The 23,193-nt window shown below is 43.2% G+C and overlaps 2 protein-coding genes across 4 annotated transcripts; both read left to right on the top strand.

Annotated features, from left to right (window-relative positions):
* Positions 1-387: 387 nt before the first annotated feature.
* atp6v1ab (ATPase H+ transporting V1 subunit Ab) lies at positions 388-7,329 on the top strand. 2 transcript variants are annotated; one of them, XM_015955190.3, is made up of 15 exons: positions 388-545; positions 2,316-2,418; positions 2,522-2,650; positions 3,150-3,364; positions 3,444-3,581; positions 3,655-3,806; positions 3,884-4,046; positions 4,126-4,234; positions 4,321-4,443; positions 4,635-4,749; positions 4,831-4,894; positions 4,985-5,188; positions 5,270-5,364; positions 5,450-5,621; positions 6,637-7,329. In XM_015955190.3, exons 2-15 carry the CDS (start codon positions 2,337-2,339, stop codon positions 6,727-6,729), a joined length of 1,854 nt encoding a protein of 617 aa, XP_015810676.3. In that variant the 5' UTR covers positions 388-545; positions 2,316-2,336; the 3' UTR covers positions 6,730-7,329. The 2 variants fall into 2 exon arrangements, with proteins under 2 accessions (XP_015810676.3, XP_015810675.3); XM_015955189.3 differs by lacking the exon at positions 388-545 and adding an exon at positions 1,687-1,871.
* Positions 7,330-7,750: 421 nt separating this feature from the next.
* On the top strand, positions 7,751-21,449 carry gramd1c (GRAM domain containing 1c). Of its 2 annotated transcripts, none has more exons than XM_015955187.3 (18): positions 7,751-7,880; positions 8,577-8,688; positions 8,965-9,082; positions 9,262-9,362; positions 11,398-11,493; positions 11,571-11,651; positions 13,746-13,864; positions 15,516-15,669; positions 15,736-15,895; positions 15,958-16,101; positions 16,188-16,306; positions 16,401-16,543; positions 16,622-16,725; positions 18,658-18,825; positions 19,179-19,245; positions 19,316-19,435; positions 19,710-19,815; positions 20,934-21,449. In XM_015955187.3, the coding sequence occupies exons 2-18, from the start codon at positions 8,593-8,595 to the stop codon at positions 21,000-21,002; spliced, it is 1,965 nt and encodes a 654-aa protein (XP_015810673.3). In that variant the 5' UTR covers positions 7,751-7,880; positions 8,577-8,592; the 3' UTR covers positions 21,003-21,449. The 2 variants fall into 2 exon arrangements, with proteins under 2 accessions (XP_015810673.3, XP_015810674.3); XM_015955188.3 differs by having other exon boundaries at positions 7,759-7,880; positions 8,580-8,688.
* The last annotated feature ends 1,744 nt before the right edge of the window (positions 21,450-23,193 follow it).

The following is a 23,193-nucleotide window of genomic DNA, read 5'->3' as shown; positions in this document are numbered from 1 at the left end:
TTTGGATAAAAAATTAAACCACCCTGTATATTAAATGGTACGTTAGCTTGACATACAGCTCTTTACTTTTTATCCGGATTACAGTAGTTCTCTTTTTCTTTTATCAAAGTGTAGATTTTTTTAGCAACTACTGTAAATTATGATGAAAATTGAACTATTTTGATTGGGGAGCTTAAGATATAACCGAAAAGTTAAAAAAAGATCACGTCATGAAGACAGAATAAAGTATAAATAAATTTTTTTAAAACTTTTTTAGAATTATAGACATTTTATAAGTGGTAACGTTTTAATTAATAAACCAAACAGTATAAAAAAAGTTTTATACTGTTTAGTCAAAGTAGTGGATAATCTTCGTACAATAGAAGATCTTTGCTGTAGTTCCGGGGCGGATCCAAAATGGCGTCTGTTGCGAGGGCCCTGCAGTAAAAAAATTCGAGGCGGTAGAGTGAATGAAGTCAGCTGACCTCAGGCCGCTGTCACGCACCGCAGTATCAGCCGCTTCTCTCTCGAGGCAGAACGCAAAACGGACACTACACGACTTGACGGTAAAAAATGTTAATTTCTACCTCTTCTTTTGTTTACACCGAGGTTAAAATAGAACCGTTTTGGTTTATTTTGCGGTAAATCGGCAGAGGCAGCAGTTTTTTAAGACAAGGCCGACAGCAGTCTTGCTATCATTTTCATGATGTATTTGCCTACACAGTTAGTTAGCTAACAGTGTTTTTAAGGTAACGGGCTGGGATAAACTACGATGTCTATGGCTTGTCCTTTGTCAATAAAGCTAGGTTTTTCAAAAACGTCGATTAAACCTGTCAGATGTTCCTGAAAATCGACCAGCAGCATTATAGACGCAAATTCCTATTCGGCTCTTCAGTTTGGACATCAACTAATCACAAATACTGACACGATCTGTTTTAAAAACAACAGAAAAACACAATCATCTTTACCTGAATACATTTTCGTTCAGCCTGCTGTCATTTCCTGCGTGGACAATTTCTGATTGATGTAATATTTGAGTATTTTTCTCATTTATTTCATGTTCTAACAGTTTGCATAGTTTCTTATTTGCATGCATAACTGACAAAAAATCAAAACAGAACTAACTTTGCAACATGCTTCCCCATTTTTCCCCACCAACCTCCAATTAAAGACAGAGGTCAAAATGCAATAAATAAATTCCATTACCCAGACCTCTGTTGACAGTGTAATTATATAGGAATAACCTGCCTTTGTTGTGATTCTCACTCATTTTCAGGGAATTGTTGTGAGATGGAAGAGTGTCTCCAGAGTTTCCACACACCATCTTAATTTGTACATCCCACATTTGCACCATTTTCCACTTCCTTAAAGACTGGTGGAGTGTGGAAAGCCGGTCATGTGCCAAGATCATATGATCAAGTGACCGTCCACAACTCCGTCACATAAAATCATGCAAAAGGCAGAACTGACTCAACTGAAACATGACTTAAATCTAGTTTAAACTGCAATTTTCGAGGTTTATTAAGGTTAGTACAGTGTTGATGTAATAGAAGACTTATTCCAAGGTTGTAATTTGAACATTTTTAGAATTCAAACTATATTATTTAAATTTTAATGTGATTTTTAACGTTAAATTCAGTTACATTTTACGTATAAACACTCATCCTGTGATGTGTGACGTTAGCTGGTGTGTCCGTGGGCTCATGAGCTCAGTTTATCTTGAAGTTTGAAATATGAGTGAGAGTTTTTGGGGGTATCCTTGTTGCAGTTCTGCTGCTGATCTTATGGTGGAGCTGCACCGATGGATTGGGCAGCCTGGCGTAGACAGGAAGATGTGTGCATCGGTGGGAAGGGCACGAAAAGGACAGAGAGCAGGGGATCAGCATCAGTAGGTGATGAAAGTGTTCTCATGCTGGTGCGATCCAGTAAAATTGATGGAGGCAGAATGTAACAAGTGAAGCTGAATTCTGCTGTGCGCAGAGCATGAGCAGACACCTCAATGGGGGGATGGGTTTGAGTCACGACGGCTTGAGCTCCAGCTGCCTGCACACTATTTGTGCATCACCGGATTTAGGACAAATATGCAGATATTCCAGATTAATGACAGAAATCTTATTTAATACTGGGTTCAGATGAACTTCTTGATAGTTTTTATTTATTTGGTCCAAATATCAGCTAAAAGTCGTTTAAAACTGAAAATATCTGCAGGGTGATTGGTGCTCGGTGTGATCAAAATAAAACTAAAGCACATTTACATAAAACACACATTTTTCCTTGATGTTGTGTTATCTTAGATCATAGTCAGGCAGCCGCTGCTGTTATTCTTCTCTTTCCAGTTGCATTACTAACCTGTGAGGATGGACCTGTCTAAGCTGCCGAAGATCAGAGACGAGGAGCGAGAGAGTCAGTTTGGATACGTTCATGGCGTCTCCGGGCCAGGTTGGTCACCGTGTGTTGTATTTGTGCTATACCTGCTTTGCTCCAAAAACATGGCGTCTTTGAACGATTTTATATGTGTGATTGATGATGATGTTGTCTCCAGTGGTGACGGCGACGGCCATGGCCGGAGCGGCCATGTACGAGCTGGTTCGTGTCGGCCACAGCGAGCTGGTGGGGGAGATCATCAGGCTGGAGGGAGACATGGCCACCATCCAGGTCTACGAGGAGACGTGTATCCTTTCAGCTAAGATATGGCTGTTTTGTTTTTCTGGTGGTTAAAGGGAAAATATGCAGTTTTGACTTGCTTTTAGCACCCCGTAGAGTGTTGTAAAACTGAAAGTGAAACCCTTCGCTGTGCGTTCGTCTTTTTAACACCTTAATCTAACAGCTGAAACGTCTCCTCAGCCTTCATTAGTGTCTACAGGAGCGATTCATCACTAAATTAAACAAATCATCTGTGTTCATGATCTAGAACATGCAGGAAACCTGCTGGAACTAGACGTGTCAGCTCCACTTTACTAAGACTAATAAGGACCAGACAGGATACTCTGAAGTTGCAAGTGTGGTATTCTGGCCACAGGGGGTGGTGGGGTCTTAGTGACTTCACAATAACCCTGTAAAGGGTCATTTTAGCACATACTGGCTCAATAAAATAACAAAAAGGCCGCATAGTATGCCTTTAAAACTTAAACAAGCCTCGGTGAAAAGTCTTTTCCTGAGTGTGACGTTAGCTGGTGTGTCCGTGGGAGACCCTGTTCTGCGGACAGGGAAGCCGCTCTCCGTCGAGCTGGGCCCGGGAATCATGGGCTCCATCTTTGATGGTATCCAGCGACCCCTGAAGGACATCAACGACCTCACACAGAGCATCTACATCCCCAGAGGAGTCAACATCGGATCTCTGAACCGAGACCTGAAGTGGGAGTTTTCTCCTTGCAAGAGCCTGCGGGTACGAGTCGGCAGGCGCTAGGATTTCACCCTGAAATCACCGCACGGAACATTTACCATGTCCTTTTCCTCTCCGTCAGGTCGGCAGTCACATCACAGGAGGAGACATCTATGGGATGGTCTTTGAGAACTCCCTCATCAAGCACAAAATCATGCTGCCTCCCAAGAACAGAGGCACCGTGACGTATGTGGCTCCTCCCGGGACCTACGACCTCTCCGTGAGTTCAGCAGCCTGCAGCTCTACGAGCAGCTGCTAGACGGAGCTTTGAATGTTGCGTGTCTCTGTGTCAGGATGTGGTGATGGAGCTGGAGTTTGAGGGCATAAAGGAGAAGTTCACCATGGTGCAGGTGTGGCCCGTCAGGCAGGTGAGGCCCGTCACAGAGAAGCTGCCCGCAAATCACCCGCTGCTGACCGGACAGAGAGTGCTGGACGCCCTTTTCCCGTAGGTTTCACCTTCCTCCTTTCAAACACGGTGAAAAGGTTGTCCCTGTGTGTTGAAGAGCTCTCTTCTCTGTGAAGATGTGTGCAAGGAGGAACCACAGCCATTCCAGGAGCCTTTGGGTGTGGCAAGACCGTCATCTCCCAGTCTCTGTCCAAGTACTCCAACAGCGACGTGATTATCTACGTAGGCTGTGGGGAGCGTGGGAACGAGATGTCAGAAGTGCTGCGGGACTTCCCCGAGGTGAGTGACGGGGTTTATCCTTACTCTAGGAGAGCTAAGCTAATCCTCAGGGTGACTGACGGTGCTACGTCTCCATCAGCTAACCATGGAGGTGGACGGAAAAACGGAGAGCATCATGAAAAGAACGGCGCTGGTGGCCAACACCTCCAACATGCCCGTGGCTGCCAGAGAGGCCTCCATCTACACCGGTACGCTGGCAAAAATATCCTCTCACCTCAGCGAAGTGGAACACACCAGAAAATGTGTTATTTTTGTGTGTTTTATTTATTTGCAGGAATTACATTGTCGGAGTACTTCAGAGACATGGGCTACAACGTGAGCATGATGGCCGACTCCACGTCCCGTTGGGCCGAGGCTCTCAGGGAGATTTCAGGCCGTCTGGCTGAGATGCCCGCCGGTACGTAGAAAGTCTTCTGGAGATTTTAACTAACTGCTAGCTGGGTATGTGGGACGTATGACACCAGTAGCAGTCGCGATGATGGAATTTCAAGCTTTTTTAATCTAATTTTGTTCGCATTTTAATCACCAACTGCTCCAAAAATGGTGCAGTTCACATTCTGAATCAACGTTAATATTTTTTGTCCACAGACAGCGGCTATCCCGCCTACCTGGGAGCCCGGCTCGCCTCCTTCTATGAGCGAGCTGGAAGGGTTAAGTGTTTGGGTAACCCAGAGAGAGAGGGCAGCGTCAGCATCGTGGGAGCGTGAGTGAACCTCTGCACCACTAGAGGGAGACATTCCTCTGATGTTTTTAGTACTTTTAACCGAGTTTGCTCTCTCATCAGCGTGTCGCCTCCCGGTGGTGACTTCTCTGACCCCGTCACCTCAGCCACACTCGGTATCGTTCAGGTAAAGGATGAAACCTCTGGTCCAGATGTTACTCCTAACAGAAAAGATCTTTTTTTTCTTACTTAAGCGATTGGTGTCCTCTTCTCCCAGGTGTTCTGGGGTCTGGATAAGAAGCTGGCTCAGAGGAAGCACTTCCCTTCCGTCAACTGGCTCATCAGCTACAGCAAATACACTCGAGCTCTGGATGAATACTATGACAAACACTTCCCGGAGTTCGTGCCCCTGCGTACCAAGGCCAAGGAGATCCTGCAGGAGGAGGAGGACCTGGCTGAGATCGTGCAGCTCGTTGGAAAGGTGCACACATCTTTTAGATGCATCCCTAAAGTCTTGAGTCAATTTGCATGAATAAATAAATAAATGACTTTTGTTCGGCAGGCCTCGTTGGCAGAAACGGATAAAATCACACTGGAAGTGGCCAAACTCATTAAAGACGACTTCCTGCAGCAGAACGGTTACACCCCTTATGACAGGTGAGACGCTTTTTCTGATGATGTGAAAGAAAACTGAAAGTGCTCATCCGTATTTTATTATAAAAAACCGGTTTTGTCCTCCCAGGTTCTGTCCCTTCTACAAAACGGTAGGAATTCTGTCCAACATGATAGCGTTTTACGACATGGCGCGACACGCGGTGGAGACCACGGCTCAGAGCGACAACAAGATCACCTGGGCCATGATCAGGGAGCACATGGGAGAAATCCTCTACAGGATCAGCTCCATGAAATTCAAGGTCAGTTGGACAGATCGTGTCTCCACGAGTCGTCGTTCGGTCAGATTTCAGGTGAAGTTGCTATTTTAAAGAGCAGATTCAGAGAGAAATCGTTTTTACTCATTTTTTTAAATACGATCGGTCACTTTGAGTTTCACATGCAGGAGGAACGTGAAAATAGTCTTTACCCATATTGGCTACATTGGTCGCAGAAAGAGAAAAGACGCTCGGATTAGAAAAATCACACAGATCTACATCTTAATGAAAAGTAGCATTCATGGACTGACCCATCTTGGCTCATGGCAGTAGAGCGTGTGAGGGGTGGGGGGGCGGCGCATTCCTCTAATCACTTGTAGGGGTGCTGGGGTTCACTTTCACCCCGACCTTTCAACCAAATTTATGTCCTTGAACGAGTGAGTAGCCTGCATGATGTAATTATAAACATAAACCACAATTAGCTCCATCCAAAGGCACAGCAGGAGGTGAGAATCATGACTATGAACAATCAAATATATTTATTATTAAGACTGTCATGTTTCAGCTCCACCAGCAGATGTCGCTATGTAAAGCTGAGTAAATGAAGCACTGATGAACCTTTTGGTGAAGTAATGTGCTGCTTCATGAGTCTCCATTTGGCCATCACTAGTAGAAGCTTACCGTTAGCATTAGCAGCACCACCACTTGGCAGACCTCATTCAGGATTGTGTTGTTTGCGGAGATAAAACAACAACGTTGCAGAGCGAACTGAGTCAGTGGTAGAGCAAGTTACTCCTAGCCAATCAGAGGCGAGATGTCCAAATATCAGGAAATAAGATCCCAAATTCTGCCGTCCCCCCCTGGACTAACTTCTACTTCCTAAAATTAAGTGCCAGAGCTTTTTTTCCCCACATAGATCGACTCAAAAGACTTTCATTTCTACTAGATTACTGCAGATTTATTGAGAAAATGAAAGCAGAGGCAAAATTTCCCAAACATGAATACATTCCTGAACGTAAGGTTGAGCTGCAGATCTCATGATGTATTCGCTCACCTGCAGGACCCGGTGAAGGACGGCGAGGCCAAGATCAAGGGCGAGTACGCTCAGCTCCTGGAGGACATGCAGAACTCCTTCCGAACTCTGGAGGAATAGGCTCCCTCTCTCCCAACCAGCATCTCCATGTTCCATCTCTGGACCCTTCCACCACAGAGCACATTCCACCTCTGTATACTCCTTCTGCGATCCCCCCTCCCTCCCTCCCTCCCCCGTGCTCCCCTGTTGTTGACCGTGAGAGTGTATGTGTGTGAAACTCGACGTGGAAGGAAAAAGAGAAAGATGTACTGTATTCATTCTTCTTTGCTGCCTCACACACACGTTCTCTGGGCCTCCTGCGTGTCCACAGACGTGTGTGTGTGTGCAGGTGTGTGTGGTGATTTAATGCCTCGTCTCTTCCTTTCTCCGTTTACATGATTCTTGTGTAGTTGTGTTGCTTTTCCTGAAGAGGATCTTTCAGCCGATGTGATTCATCGGCCATCTGTACAGAAGAATATAAATTTAATAAGATCAAGTCTATTTATTGCCGGTGTTTTGACGTAGAGGCTCTCTCTTTTGTTGTTGTTTTTATGGTGAACTTCAGGCTGTGCCGTGTTGTGTACTTTACCGCGTGAATGTGTAAGAGTCAGACTCTGCTGTCCATCTGTTTCATCATGTTACTCTCAAAGAATTAAAACACCGCAGAGACAAAAGCAACAAGGCTGATGGTGTTTGTGAAACCTAATTGTGATGGAGCTGTTGGAGCTGTTGAACTGGTATCTCCGCATGACGTAACACCCCAGGATACATCATCGGCTGCAGGGCTAAAAATAGAGTAAAGCGCCTTTAAACTACTTTAATGACCGTTTTTCTTTTAATTGAATGCTTTCAGTTAATAAATGCATGAATGTTAAGTGTTCGGTTTGCTAAAGTGAACACATTTTAAATGATATAGAAACGTAGATTGCCTGGTAGAAGTCAGCGACGACATCCTCACAAATGACAAACCCTGGAATGTAACTCTGTCCTTTTAGAGATTAGTGGAAATAAGACGCAGGGTTAATTTTGGAGCCTTGAACTGGTTTCTAATGGCTGATGGGCGTCGTCAGAGCGGTGACAACTCCCAGCAGGTATGCTCCCCTGCAGGATGAGATGCACCTGCTGTAACAAGGCAGCCGAGGAGCACATTTAGGAGCTTCAGAGCTGTCGGACACTTTTCTTTTAAGCTGATTTGGGTCAACGGCGGAAACCCTGGGTCCTCTCCGAGTCAGGTGAGTGACCGATAACTCCAGCAGCATCTGGAGACTTCAACTGCTGGGACAAAAACCTGCAGGTTTAGATGCTCGTTTATTCTCTTTGGGAAGCAGTTTATGGTTAAAATTAACGGATAGGTCAAAATAAAGTGTTATTTTTCCATCTTGAATGATATAAACAAGTGAAGGAAGGTTTTCTGGTCAGCCTTGTGACTGACCTCAACCTAAACTCCTGGCAAACCAGTTTAGCTGCAGTGATTCTGACCTTTAAGATTCCTGCTTGTTAGAAAATGTTGATTTATATTTTATTATGTCCATGTTTTCTTAAAGTTGAAGTGTGGAGCTCAAATACATAAGAATAAATAAGAATATAATGGTTTTTGGACAATAACTGAGCTTAAATCCTGATAATCTGAGAGGAAGATTAGAGAAAGTTTATTTCAATTTAAAACACTTGATTAGTGTCAATTTTAACACTTCATCAGGGATTTGAGATGAACCATAAAAACATTCAGCAGGAATTTAAAATCTTATCTTTCCAGACAAAGAAGTTCCAGGATGTTCTTTTAAAAATCTGCTATCCCCAAATTATTGCAAGTTTAGAGTTTTGTGCAGCAGATGCATACGTGACACGTTGAGACTTTGGGGGGTAAAGGTTAATCTGGATGTCCACACTAAGGTGGGTCTTCCCACTCCCTCCTGCTTGCTCCCCAGCAGCCCAGCAGAACCCATGGACCAGGTATCAAACCGGTCCGGAGTGGGGAGTGATGACATCACAGATGAATCTGCATCCCTGATGGACTTCAAACTCAGCTCAGATGAAGATGTAAGAATAAAACCGAACTCTTTAGTCTAATCTAAAAGAAAACTGCACCCGTCATTCTTCTAATCCCTTTTTAAACCTTCCACTGCCCTCTTGTGGTTCAGATAAACTACAAACATGGACGTCTCAGATGCATCTTCTCAAACCCACTTCTGTTTTTCACTTTGAATCATATTCACACCTAAAATATCTTAATTTCCCGCTCAAAAAAGGGAGAAACGTGGTGAAAATGTTTATTTATTTCCTGTGCATCAGTAATAATCAGGTTTTCTCCATCAGAGCTCTGATAATCAGGGTACGTGTCTTGCGGTGCCTCAACCTCCTCTGCAGAGCTACAAACTGAGGTTGGAGGAGTTTAAGAAGCTGTTCAAAGAAATCCCAGAAATGCTCATATTGGGTGAGTCATAAGTATTTTGTTTTGTATTTGGGGAGAAATATTTTTCCTCCTGCAAGTAAATCAAACCACTAAAACCCCTGATTTGACAAGTTCTAACTTAAAATTACTTTCTATTCATATCCCCCCCACGTTCTAGAATGAAGAGCAGTTGTTTTACCCTCTACATGTTTTCTCCTCAGACTATCCATGTGCCCTCCACCGGGACATTCTTCTCCAGGGACGCCTCTACGTTTCGGAGAACTGGATCTGTTTCTACAGTAATGTGTTTCGTGGCACAAAGGTAATGAGACTGTGGGGAGGAAGCTGCTGCAGCATTAATTCTTGCAACAGTGTTATCATGATTTCGTTAGAAATCTGCATTGAACCAAGGATGTATTCTGACGAACTTTTCACTGAATGGAAAAGTTATTTGTGCTCCCATGTTTTGCACTTTTGAGTGATGTAAGATCAGCCTAATTAAGAATTTGGGAATGCAAAATACAAGCTGGTTTTCTTGGAACAAGCATGCTGAAAAGTGGGAACCATTTGTGGCCCTCTGAGTGATTTTTTTGCACGGCCCTGGAAGTGGTCCAGTCCAGCAGACTAATGTAGATGAACACTTTTAATATTTAGATGTTTACTAATGTGAGGCCTATTTCTGAGGATTACAAATAAAGAACTCAGAAAAAGTTTAGCTTTTTTTTTCTCAATAAAAAAATATTTTAGTAGTTTATGAAGACTTAAAGTAACACGGTTTCTCCACTTCTGCCTCCTACTGGTTGAAACTGGAATTACAACTGTCGTAAACAACCCTGCTGCAGCTAGAGCTAAAAAAAAAAAGCTACGTTTGACATCAGCTAACTGATACTAAAATAAATGGCGAATGAAAAAGATCCACGCTGTTGGGCAAGAAAATAAAAACATTACTTACAAGTCCAGTAGCAACAAAGCCAGGTCACCATCTGTCTGCTTTCGAAGCCTCCTCTAAGTCAGGCATTCGCTGCATTTTGGCTCATTTTGAGTGTTTTTTTTCCTCTCATGCAAAAATCTTGAGTTCAGTGCAGTTTTGTGTTGTGTAGTATAAAGGGGGTAACGAGAAGCGATTTAACATCTCACGACCAGCTCCCGATTCAGTGTTTTTCAATTCCAGTCCTCGGGACCCCTGGCCTAGTGAACTAGTTATTTCCTTGCCAATAATATATTTAGTCAGGCTTGCCAGGCTACAGGACCCCTTGTCCTGCATATTTTACACGTCTCTGCTTTCGCACGCCTGATTTACATTTTTGCGTTGCCTCCCTAGCATCAAGTGCTGCAGATGCCTGGTAATCACTCATTTGTGTGGCAGGGAAACACTGGTGTTTGAAAAGGAAAATGGAAAACATTCAGAAGGGGTCCTGGGGACCAGAGATGAACAATCGTACGAATGCATGAATATCAAGCATGTTTGGCAGTTTGCTCATCCCTCATGTGGGTCGCACTGTTGACGGGGCGCTGGAGCCAGATTTCACCAGAACCGCTCACAATGCATGCATCATGTCCGACTTGTGTAAAAATAACTATTTTTAGCATATAGGTTTGACATGTTGCTACCACACATATGGGCCATTCCCATCTGTACCGGGTCGGCCCGGGCCGGGTAGTCCCAGGGGCCCCAGCCTGGCCCGGTTGATTCCACACATCCTTGTCTTAAGCCCATGTGGGCTGATTCTACCCACCAATCAGAGGCTTGCTCTAATGGAAGGTGTGAATTTGCTGTCAGCAGTGGGTGTGTTGGCCCTGGTCGGCCTGAAGCAGACCCCCTCGAGAAGAGGGCTGAGAATGAGCCTTGGTTGGCCCGGAAAAATACCAGGCCACCCAGATATGTAAACAACCTACGCTACCCGGCCCGGGCCGACCCGGTACAGATGGGAATGGCCCATGTGTGTGACAAACTGACTAGTAAGGTTTGATTTTCGAGAGTCCGACAATTTAAGATGGAGCTAAATTTGCAGTGTATACCCGTCTTTAGCTCCTTCACCAGTGTATAGGCCATGCTTGTGTTCACCCTTGTTTTAGTTACTCTTGCATTTACTTCCAAAAATACTACTTGTGATTTTATTGATGGTTGGTGAACGGAAAAGGCTAACTGCCGGCATTTATAATAGCTAGCAGAGTAAACAGCTATTGCCCTAAAACCAACCTTTCACTATATGTTCCTACCTGAACCACAAAACTTGTGCAGTTTCAGGTCAGTGGAGGGCTACAGAGGGCGTTCCAGTGTAAAGCTGAAATGTTTAGACGCCTCCTTGCCTTGGACCATACAAGATAATTCTTCACGTTTCTGTATGTTTTTGTAGATCATACTAAATCTAAAGGACATCACGACAATGTCCAGAGAGAAAACGGCTCTATTCATCCCAAACGCCATTCAGATCTGCACGAATACAGAGAAGGTATCTGAGATTAAAAGTTGATCATTTCAGTTATTTTAATATATATTTTTAATTATTTCAATATTTACCTCCTACAGTTCTTCTTCACGTCCTTCTCAGCCAGAGAGAAAAGCTTTAAGGTTGTTTTTTACATGTGGCAGAACACCTTATCAAACAAGGTAAGATAAGTTCACGTGCTTAACCAGTTAAGGAGCTTTATTTATTTAAATATATCTCTCCAAAATGTCAACACTAATAATTTGCATCGGTCATTATACTTGAATCATGAACATTTCCCTGCAGAATACATTCAGGCTGTGCAGAAATCCATGCAGTGCACCAGCAGGTCTTTAAAACTCCTTTATCTAACGGGTTCAGAGTTCACATAAAACCATCTCAACTGCATGCACTCAGCAAAGGTTATCAGTTATGTGCTGCTGCAGGTTTGCTCATGGGTCAGACGGACACAGATTGTTTACTCTTCAATAGTTTGAGGTAACGTGTTTAGAGGAATTAACCCATATGTGGAAAATGAACCCAGCAGAACAGCACTTTCACCTCTAGCCTATAGTTTGTACTCAATGGTGAATGTGGGGGTAAAAGCTCAGGGAGCAACTTTCTAACAAAAGCATTAGGAAATGGGTGTTCCAACAGTTCAAGACAAAAGCCAATCAAGTTGAAAGTCCCCTTGAGCCACACTTGTTGGACTTTATAATGGAGGATTATTTATATTTGTACTTTTTTCCATTTTTATTTTTTTATTTTTTTGTAGGATTGTACTGTCCAAAATAGGCCTTCACCAAGGCAAAGCAGTAAAGAATTGCTGCACTTTGACACTCAGATTGAACATGCCTGCATTAGGAAAAGCTCAGATGACTTTACAAGTTCAAGAACAATTTATAAAGAAAAGAAGCAAAAAGTAAAGGAAATGATAAAAATGTGAGAAATGTTACACTGGAGGAAAATTGCTAAATATCAGAAATATTTAATGTACCAAAGAAGTGTCAAAGGAAATGTTAAAGCTGCTGCCTGTGGCTCATTTGGGTCACTGGTAACCACACCTGTCTCATATCAAAGCTTGGGTGTGCGTATGCTTTACACTCTGAAGGAATCTTGGAAAAAGAAGTCGCAGAAAAGAAACTTATTTTGTTTAAATGTTTTAGATTTTTGTCTCAATGCTTCATGTGAAAATGGATAAATCATGAAGTAGTACCATTATGGGTGTTTCACTGCTTCTACATTAACAAAACACAATTATGTGTCTAAATGAAGAAAGCAAGTTTTTAAATGGAATTTTTAGATTTAATTTAAACCTTTTATTTTCGTTTTTGACCAAGTCTGGTTTGAAACTCATATATTCAGTGAATCCAGTCGGAGAAGTTAATCTAAGAATGTACATTAAGGGTGTTAAATTTGGTTTAAGGCAGGAGGACATATGTGAGAAACCAAAGTGAAACTGGATTAAAATTTAATCTGACGATAAACTGATGCTGAAACTCCAACCAGGAAGGACTTTAACCTTTTTTATGATGTCATCATGACCTCTATATTTGGAGGGCTGTTTCTCGCGAGCTGTTTTCTCAGGTGAGAGACGAGCCGCGTAAACACCTGAGTTCAGTAACCCCTTCAGGTGTGGCTGCGTGGAGACGTCCTCCCTCTGAACGCGCTCTGACGCTGCGCTTGGATCACTCTCAGCGGGGTTGCTCCACATCAACCAGCCGCCACAGAATCGTGGTTTTTCCACTCGGGAAACTCTGCTTCTATTTATTTGTTTTGCGTACGTTTGGGCGGCGCGGCTTTACGCACGAGAACACGGACTTCCTGAATGCGCGGTGCGTTCAGGTTACATTTCGGTGAAAGAGCGCACAGCTGCGGAGGCTTGTCCTCTGGCAGGTAAGGAAACTTTCGATTTGAACTGAAACTCGTAAAACCATTTTAAAATGATCTGTCGGAATTGATGAATCTAAAATAAAAAAAACCTGTTTTTATTTTATTTGCTTGCAGCTCCAAAAACACTGTTTTCGTTCTAAGCGCGTGCCCACTCGCAGATAATATTGCGTAATTCGAACTGCTTGCGACTGTCAGGGGTTGAATAAATGTAAGCAGTCTCCTGCGACTGTCGGTGTTTGTAGATTATCACCCATGGAGATGAGGCTGAATATACCTGCTGAATGACATTGCCAGGTTACCTGCTGCAGATCAGCAAACGCGCCACTTTTCAAATAAAACTCTGATATTTCCACATCCCTCCTCCACTTCTGCTCACATTTCAGCCCCTGAGCCGCCAAGAGTTGTGGCAGATGGTCAGACAGCATTATGGGTCTGAGCTGGGTCTGAGCAATGAAGAGATGGAGAGTTTACAGGTTTCAGCAGAAGTCAACATGCAGACCAGGTAGGCGCACTCTCATCCCTTCACTGGGATTGTACCAAAATTATGTCTGGTTTAAAGACTTTAGTCATAATTTATAGGTTTATGATTAATGCAAAACATGTTGAATTTCTTTCCACTAAATCCCTCACATAGGTGATCTCAGTAGTTTAGTTTTTCAATACCTTCCACAATGAGCCGTTTCAGGGCTCTGTGCTTTCAGGAAACGAAGTGGAGCTGGTGGTGGTCGGAGGGGCTGGAGGCACCAGTGTTTGGCAGGCCTCTGTTGGTGCACCCCAGGGCAGCTGTGGCTACATTGTAGCTCATCCCCACCAGCGTGTGGATGTGTGTGGGTGAATGACTGCGTTGTAAAGCATCTTGTGGGGGGAGGGGTGGGGCTGTTTCCCCAGCGAGAGCAGCCCTATGGCGCTCAGCCACTGTAGCCACAGGTGGGAGGGAGATCTTGGGAGGAGCACAGAGCACATTGACACCTGCAGGTTGATGACATCTTCAGGCTGAAGTCCACCAATCCGAAGGTGGGGTGGGGGTGGGGGTGGGGGGTTCACAGCATCTGCCCTTCATGGGGGTTTGTTGTTGGCATTCACAAGGCTGCCATGGTGTCAGATTCAGATAACAAGACTTTGTTTGGGTCAGGCAGAGATCATTTTCCTCTCTGCCTTGAAGTCTGTAACTGATAATTCAAGTCCTCCAGTGAAGCCAATTCAGGTTTTGAACATCTCCACACCGTCCGGTGACCCTCTCCGAGATGACATCCATTTTGCGCACTAATACCGGTATCGCAGCTCGAACATTGACCAGCTTACGATTCACCGCGAGTAACGTCCCAGTCTGTGAGGTCTCCACACGGACGGTGCATTCCGTGGGTGCGGGTCGCACTCCAATCACTCCCGTCTTCCCAAATTTCCAGAAAACCAGATATCCTCCCACTCCAATCAGAAGAAATCCAGTGATCATCAGGCCAAATATCCACACATCTTCGACATCCTCAATGGACAACTGAGAGAGGCATACGATCTTCCACTCCCTCCAGGAATCGAGCATATATACCGCTGCGTGTGTCCCTTGCGGGCAAGTGGGACCCCCCTCCTCCATTCTTATCGTAGAAAAAATCTTGTCAATCATGTTGAATGACCAATTAATTAAATCCATTCTAAAAAATAGGGTTTTTCAGAAGAAAGCAGAGAAGCGCTCTGTGGGCAGACAGGACAAAGAGCCTTGGGGAAAAAAGATAAGGGAGCAAAAGCAGAAGCGTCTGTACTCTGCAAGTGCCGGAAGAAGGTGATAAAAACAATAATAATGGTATTAAAAGAAAATTTTGGGGATAAGAGTATTTGTTTAAAAAACAGCTCTGATACCTGGGAGGGGCTTGGAGTAGAGCTGCTACTCCTTCAGCAGCTTTCTCGCCTGTGAGAGGTGGTACTATGCTAATTTCCCCAGTTGAGACATCACAAACGGGGACTTTTAGAAACCGCTTCCTTTAGGCACATAATTCCTAAAACTGAACAGTCAGAAAATGGGTAGATGGATTTTTTTTTTCATGTTTGGAGTGATTAGAGGCAGTGGAGATCCACAAGGCAGTAAGGATAGCTAGACCCTCCTGGATTTTAAATAATTTGTTTATTTCCTGGTTTTCCCTCTGGTTGTCCATCTGTAGTTTTCAGTTGAAAGCTGGTAGTGAAGATGGTTCCAGCAGACTGGAGCGCCCCCACTCTCTTCGCCTTCCAGGGGTGGACCATAGTCCATTAGAGAGCTCCACACCTCAAGGGGAGGACTTCCCCTCCCTTATCAACCCACCAAAGACTAACACGGTAACAAAAATTACATTCATCTCCAGGGGATTTGTTCATTTTTGATCTAACTCTTGTCTCCTACAGGATGAGGCTCGCAACACCCCATCCCAACAGCGCAGTCCTGTTCTATCGTTGGACTGGCTCACCCCAGACCGGATCTCCAAGCGTTCTTCAAACTCTCTGGACCTCAACGCCAATGAGAATGATGTTTCTGAGCACAGCGGCTCAGAAAGCACGGAAGAAGGTAGGACGCTGCAAAGGTGGCCATTTGAGCGTACAATGATGTCTAATATTTTCTTCTTTCAGTGGAGGAGCGAATCAGCCAATCCGAGGCACCGGGTCGCCAAAACCTCAACAGGGTTTTCAACCTCAGTGCAAACAAGATGTTTGATCTGCTCTTCACAGACTCCAGCTTCACTCGCAGGTTCATGAGTATCCGTAAGATAACAAGTAAGGCCTTCTGTTCCACTTCTCACCTCCCTAAAACTAACTTAACTTGATGTTTTCTGACTTGGACATCTTTTTGTGTTTTTAAGACGTCAGCTTTAACGCCTGGCAAAAGGACAGCTCTGGGAACATGAAGCGGACTCTGAACTACACCATAGCCATCAATAACCCACTGATCGGGAAGTTCTCTGCTGTCACAGAGACCCAGGTATGAGTGGAGCCAGTGTGAACGAGCAGCTGTGTGAACATGTTTTTGTTTGAATCATTTCTTGCTGCTTATTTGAACTTTAATTCCCCATCAGACTTTGTACAAAGAATCCAGAGATGGTCGGTATTACCTCCTGGATTCGGAGGTGTTCACTCACGACGTTCCCTACCATGACTACTTCTACACGATAACCCGGTACTACATCGAAAGCCTTTCCAAGCGGAAGTGTCGACTTAGGTGCTTGCACTGTTTAAGAATCTATCTGGTCATTTAAAACAAGCTGAATTGAAATAAAACTCACTCTGTTGTGTTTAGGGTGTACACTGATGTGAAGTACAGAAAGCCAACTTGGGGCCTGGTCAAGTCCTTCATCACAAAAAACTCCTATAGCGCCATCGAGGATAATTTCAGACAACTGGGTGAGCAACAACATCTTATCTGCACACCACAGAGAGAGACGAGAGCATGTCCTCTTTGTGTTTTGTCCTCTGCTTGTGATTAATTTGATCTTTAATCTGATCTGAACAGTTTCCTCCAACAGGCATCGAGCTCTACAGCAGAGAATCATATTACTGCTGCGGTGGCAGGCAGTACAATAAATATTAAAGGCAATGTAGCCAGCCTGTCTTTTGTCACGCTTATCAGGCGCTTTGAATGCGCATCGAACAAAAGCGCTTGAAACCATCAGCTTGTTTACTTATCAGCCATAACATTATAACCACTGATGGTTGAATTGAAAACATGGATTATTTTCTTCTTGTCAAGTGATAATTGTTGGGTTTATTAGGCAGCAGTGTGTGTGCTGAACAGGGGCTCAATGTTAAAGGGACTTTGACAAGAGACAAAATGTGTTTATGGCTCCAAAGAGCAAAGTAGAAGAACAGGTTTTGATGCAAGGCATGAGAATAATGGGTTGTAGGTGCTATAAGTCTTTTCTTCATTCAGTAATGAAAAATGAAAGGAAGGTGTTCTAAGGAGAATAAATTCTGAAAGTGGTCTTTTGGTCGAATTATTTATAAAAGCTATTTTCTAAATCCTGTTATGTGCCATGGATTTCACACATGTTTGAATCAGACAAGCAGGAGATCGACAGGCAGATTGGGGCAGTGTCTGCAGTGATGCGGATGCTGAACCGGTCTGTTGTGGTGAAGTTGGAGCGGAGCCGGAAAGCAAGGCTCTCGATTTACCAGTCCATCTACCGCCCAGTCCTCACCTATGGTCATGAGCTTTGGGTAATGACCGAAAGAAGATCGCTGATACAAGCGGCTGAAATAAGTATTATCCGCCGGGTGGCTGGGCTCAGCCTTGGGGATAGGGTGAGGAGCTCGGACATTCGGGAGAGACTCGGAGTAGAGCCGCTGCTCCTCCATATCGAGAGGAGTCAGTTGAGGTGGTTTGGGCATTTTGTTAGGATGCCTCATGGACGCCTCCACAGGGTGGTGTTTCAGGCATGTCCTTCCGGCAGGAGGCCCTCTGGTCGACCCAGGACACGTTGGAAAAAGTACATCTCCAAACTGGCCCAGGAACACCTTGGGGTCCTATAGGAGGAGCTGGTGGAGGTGGCCAGGGACAGGACGGTCTGCAACTCCCCAGTTGGGATGCTGCCCCCGCAACCCGGCTAGGCGGAAGAAGAGACGAGATGTTTGTGAATTTTAAAAACACGTTCTGATTTCAGCAACGTTTTTTTTTTCCGAACGGGTGCAAAAATCATTATAGGTTTTGTATGAAAATGCGTCCAGGACAAAATGCGCATCACCAAAGTGACATCGTCGAACCAGACGCGGAGAAAAGCAGAGGGAAAAATGGCTGCAAGTTCAGCGAACTTGGAATTCTTCTTTCAGTTAAAGTCCCATTAGTCATCATCAAACTGGTGAAATTACATCAGTGCATTTGACCCATCCCCATAAGGAGCGGTGAGCTGCAGCAGTGGCAGTGCTTGGGAACTATTTGGTGGTTTAACCCCCCAATCCAACCCCTTATTGCTGTGAGTGTCAAGCGGGGAGGCACTGGGTCCAGTTTCTTTGGTAGGACCAGAGAAAAGTTCCACCATAAATCTATGCTAGGGCAGTGGAGATCATGTGGTGACGTGCCAACATCTGATTTGTAGTCATAGTAATTACGAATTTTTACGTGCGCGTGACAGGCATGGTTGACTTGGGATCCCCATAGGAGCTAATGCTATAATAGATATCTCTTTACTCTGGAAATGTGGTTGTTTTGTCGCTAACTGTTGCTCATGGTGTCTTGATTGTAACTGCTTACACACACGTTTCGGCAAAAACACGGTAGGGAATCAAAAACCATTAGGTTGTTTTTAATTTCCATTTATTTTTGGTCCCATGATGGTACAGAAGCGGAGCTGCTGGAGGAAGAGGCAGAGATGAACCAAGCAGGTGGAGAGTCGGGAAAGATGGGTGGGCTCCGGAGGAGGAGGAGAACTTACAGCCGGACTCTGCAGGACCACATGAAGCCCAACAAGCAGTTTAGACAAGATCTTGAACCCAGAGATGAAAACATGGGTACTGACGGCTTTAATTGTTGTTTCAATAAAATACACTGAAGTCTGCATGTGTCACAGATGTAATTCAAATGTGAGGATCAGTGCTCCAGTCAGTGGAATGGCATGCAGTTGTCAGAAAATTAGATGTTAAGCCAAACGTGAACTTTAAAACTCTGCATGGTTTCAGGAGTTCTATGTTTGTGATTGATGTTTATGGTTTTGACCCAGTTAGTTGGGGTAAAGAAACTTAAACTATTGCAGTGTTTCCTCTCAAACAGAGCAAACATGTTCTTTGCATCAACTCTAATCCCAAGTTCTCATCGGTTTTAAAATGTTTTTCAAAAACAACGAAATCTTCCTACTTTACTGCAGGTCCCATGGAAATGACGGGCTCGTACCGACTGAACACAACAACAATAGTGGCGGTCATGAGTGTGATGTAAGTTCACTATACCGACTTGCATGGTTTTGCTGCTTGTTCTTTGAACTCCACTTTGTGCCTCTTTTAGCTTGTTGACTCTGATCGTGCTGAATCTGGGCCTGTTCTTTAAGCTGTGGGCCATGGAGGATGTGGCTCACCGCATGTACCTGACCACAAAGCATCGACTGAAGGACAGACTTGAGGCCAGGTCAGTCGTTTGTTTTGTAGGTTTCTGCGTTCTGTCTTCGTTGTGGGTGGAGGAAACACGAGGGTTTCTCTGTCCACTTTTCCTTTTGTCTGGTGTACAAGCAGCCCACATACAAAGAGTTCTTGCACTAATGACTCAGTGAAGAAACTGCCTTTTCCTGTATCTCACTGAACACAGTTATGCAAGAGGTCTCATGAGTCAGCTATCGTCTTACATTTTCTCTATTGTCTGCGCTGCTGTCACAGTAGCTGTATTCCTTTTTTTACTCCAACAGATTGGCACCTGAATACGGTCCCAAACGAGGACCAGGGTACGGTACCAACGAGGACCTGCATCTGTTAAAAACTGTCCTGAAGGACTCCATTCATCTTTTAGAACAGGTGGGATGTTTTAAGTTGTTCAGCAAGCAAGCTACAAGCTAACGCCCGTTCTTCAGGTTTCGCCCCTAGAATCGCAGATTCTTATGGTTACGGTGTTACATCGGACACTGTCAACCGTAAAAACATTACGCTTTTGTACGTTTTTGGCACTTTTTCTGCCGTAATTCCTAACGTCACCCACTATGTAACTGTATAACAAATTAATATGCTGGCTAAGATGGTATGGTGTGTTTATAGTGAAAATGAGGTGGTTTTTAGCTTTGTATTATTAACTCCTAAATCACAGCAGCTAAACGCCACCACCGATCTGGGAAAACCCCACGAAGAGGTAAAAACTCACCAGACACACACAAACAAGCTAGAGACATTGCTGTGCCAGCCAACAGGGGACAGGCTGCAATCACAGGCAACCAGTTGATCACTTAAACTTTTCCTAACATGAACAGAACTAGACTCTAAACAGAACATGTAAAGCAACTCTGTAAATAAAATTTGTAAACAAAAACCATTACAAACCATTCTGTTCACTGCTCTGGCTAGCTAGCTGAGAATGCATGGTTCATGCACAGAGGTGAGAGATGGTAGCATTATGATGGATGGGTCATGATCCAATCATTTAGAATGGGGACCAGCGCAATGACTGGATGTTTTTCCAAGAAAGTACGCTTTGAGAGGATATTTAAAAATCATTTTCTTTGGACAAAACATTAAATCTATGTTTAATAGTTTACAGATATGTTATGAATTAATATGTAAACACTTAAAAAATGTTAAGCATTAGAGGCAATACTTTTTTTTTGCCAAATAGTGAGCCAAATCGGCTCCCCTCTATTTAAAAAAGTTACTATGTTAAACATTTCAGACTACGTGACTACTTTGTCAGCAAAATGAGCTAAAATGCTAAAAACATAAGTTTTTAGCATAATTTGTCACTAAATTATAAATATCCCAAAAATTTGATGGGAATTGTAAAGTGTAAAACACAAACTCATCGTGCATGTTACAGCTTAATTTTTAAATGCCTAGAGGGAACTTTCTATTTTTTATTTTTAAGCCCGTTTTTAATGAGCGTGTTAGCTGCTAATTTTTTAAGAAGCTTTTATGTGTTTCCTTTACAGCTTCGCAGCTCCCTCATGGTCCTCCAGAACAGCTTTGCCTTGGCCAATGAAACTTCAACACCTCAGTGATTTTAAACGCCATCAGACTGCACAGAAACATAAACTGTTCGCTGCAGCAAACTGCCTCAGAGGAAATCCATGGTGTGTTGCCATGTTTGCGTCCCCAGGTGTGTCGTGTTGCCAGGAGTTTTCAGATGCCAGGATGACTGAAACCTGTAAACGGACTCATCAGGAGTAAAAAGTTGCATCAGAATGGAATAGCAGCTGGTTTGGACTTCTTGTGAGGTGCAGTTTTTTGGCTTTTGTTTTTAAATTTGTTCTTAACTACTAGCATGAGATATCTTCTGCGACACAGAATATTTATTGTGCTGTGCCACATGCAAGAAAATGCTTTAAATATTTTTAACTTGATATGTATTTAAAATAATTTTTGTACATATTTTACTTTTTTGCACTAGTTTTGTGAATGCATGGTTGAATTAGGTTTTTTTCCAATAAAAACTGTTGATTCAGTGAGTCCATCTTTGTTGACGATAGTTTTTGAACTGCACAAACACACTTAATTTATAAGTCACTGATTACATCCTCAAAATATTATCTGATAATGCTGTTAATATTGTGTGAAGTAGACATTAAGAAGTGCAAAGTAAAATTTCTCAGATTTTAGATTTTAAATGATTTTTAATCTGTAGATGTTTAGGCCTGTTTACCACATTCACATGAATGTTTAAAAACTATGCAGTTTTTATTACTGTAAATTTAACATGACTCATTGTTTTTGCACATCCTCAGACATTAAAAACTGTTTACATTTTTCTTTAATGGACAAAAGTTTTCCTGCTGATATTTCAGGGTCTTTATTTAAGAAAACCTCACTCCTGATTTTTTTTTAAATCAAATGGTTCAAATTCACACCTTCACCGATGGAAAAGCTTTTACATTTAATATCATGTCATAAATCTTAAAAAAACACTTGATTCTGTTTGCAGAAGAAAAGCAGAAATTAAATGCTACCACAATTAAATGTCTTGGAAAAATATAATTTTGCAAAAGGTTAACCATTATGATGTATTCAGTAATACTATGAGTAAAACTCACCAGACACACACAAACAAGCGAGAGACATTGCTGTGCCAGCCAACAGAGGACAGCATATTTGGACATCTTGTCTCAGTTGCTTATGCTAGCTGTTAGAATGTTTCAGCTAGCAAAAGCTGTTTCCTGGAAGCAAAAACCGCCATTCCCATCACGAGCCAAGGTGGGTGTGTCAGGCTTTTCAATTCAAAGCATTTCAACATCTAGATGGGTGTAGGATAAAAGGAAGTGATGCCACCAACACCGGTGATCTTTTGATGGCTAGAGATACTAGCTGAAACATGTCGAGTAAAACAACAACTTTTACTAAAGCTTTTTTTGCATACATGTAGTTATCCTCCATTTATCGTTACCGAGGTGAACTCAATATACTGTGATATTGATGGGCCATATCGCCAAGCCCTAGGTGGGGCCAAGGTCCACACTTGAGACTCGGGACACCCTACAGACTCGCACCACTGAATGAGAATGTGCAATTGAATAGAATACTTTATTGATCCCACAGTAGTGAAAATCACTTGTTACAGCAGCACCAGGATAATTTGAAGAAAAATAATAAAGGTACATGTGTATATACACAAAGGTAGTGATCTAGTGTTGTAACCTTAAAAAAGGGGAAAAAACTTGGGCGCAAGTATGGCAGTGTGATTATTGGGACTGGGCCAACCTTTAGACCTGTATACATGATGTTCAGAAACTTAAACACAGAAAGGCTCTCAACAGTGCGACCTGTTTATACAGGTCCTTCAAAAAAAATTAGCATATTGTGATAAAGTTCATTATTTTCTGTAATGTACTGATAAACATTAGACTTATGTATTAGATTCATTACACACAACTGAAGTAGTTCAAGCCTTTTATTGTTTCTAATATTGATGATTTTGGCATACAGCTCATGAAAACCCAAAATTCCCATTTAAAAAATTAGCATATTTCATCCGACCAATAAAAGAAACGTGTTTTTAATACAAAGAAAGTCAACCTTCAAATATGTTCAGTTATGTACTCAATACTTTGTTGGGAATCCTTTTGCAGAAATGACTGCTTCAATGCGGCGTGGCATGGAGGCAATCAGCCTGTGGCACTGCTGAGGTGTTATGGAGGCCCAGGATGCTTCGATAGCGGCCTTAAGCTCATCCAGAGTGTTGGGACTTGCGTCTCTCAA

Source organism: Nothobranchius furzeri, chromosome 7, assembly GCF_043380555.1.
Source record: "Nothobranchius furzeri strain GRZ-AD chromosome 7, NfurGRZ-RIMD1, whole genome shotgun sequence".
Classification (NCBI taxonomy): Eukaryota; Metazoa; Chordata; class Actinopteri; order Cyprinodontiformes; family Nothobranchiidae; genus Nothobranchius; species Nothobranchius furzeri.
This window is presented reverse-complemented; position numbering and strand designations above follow the sequence as displayed.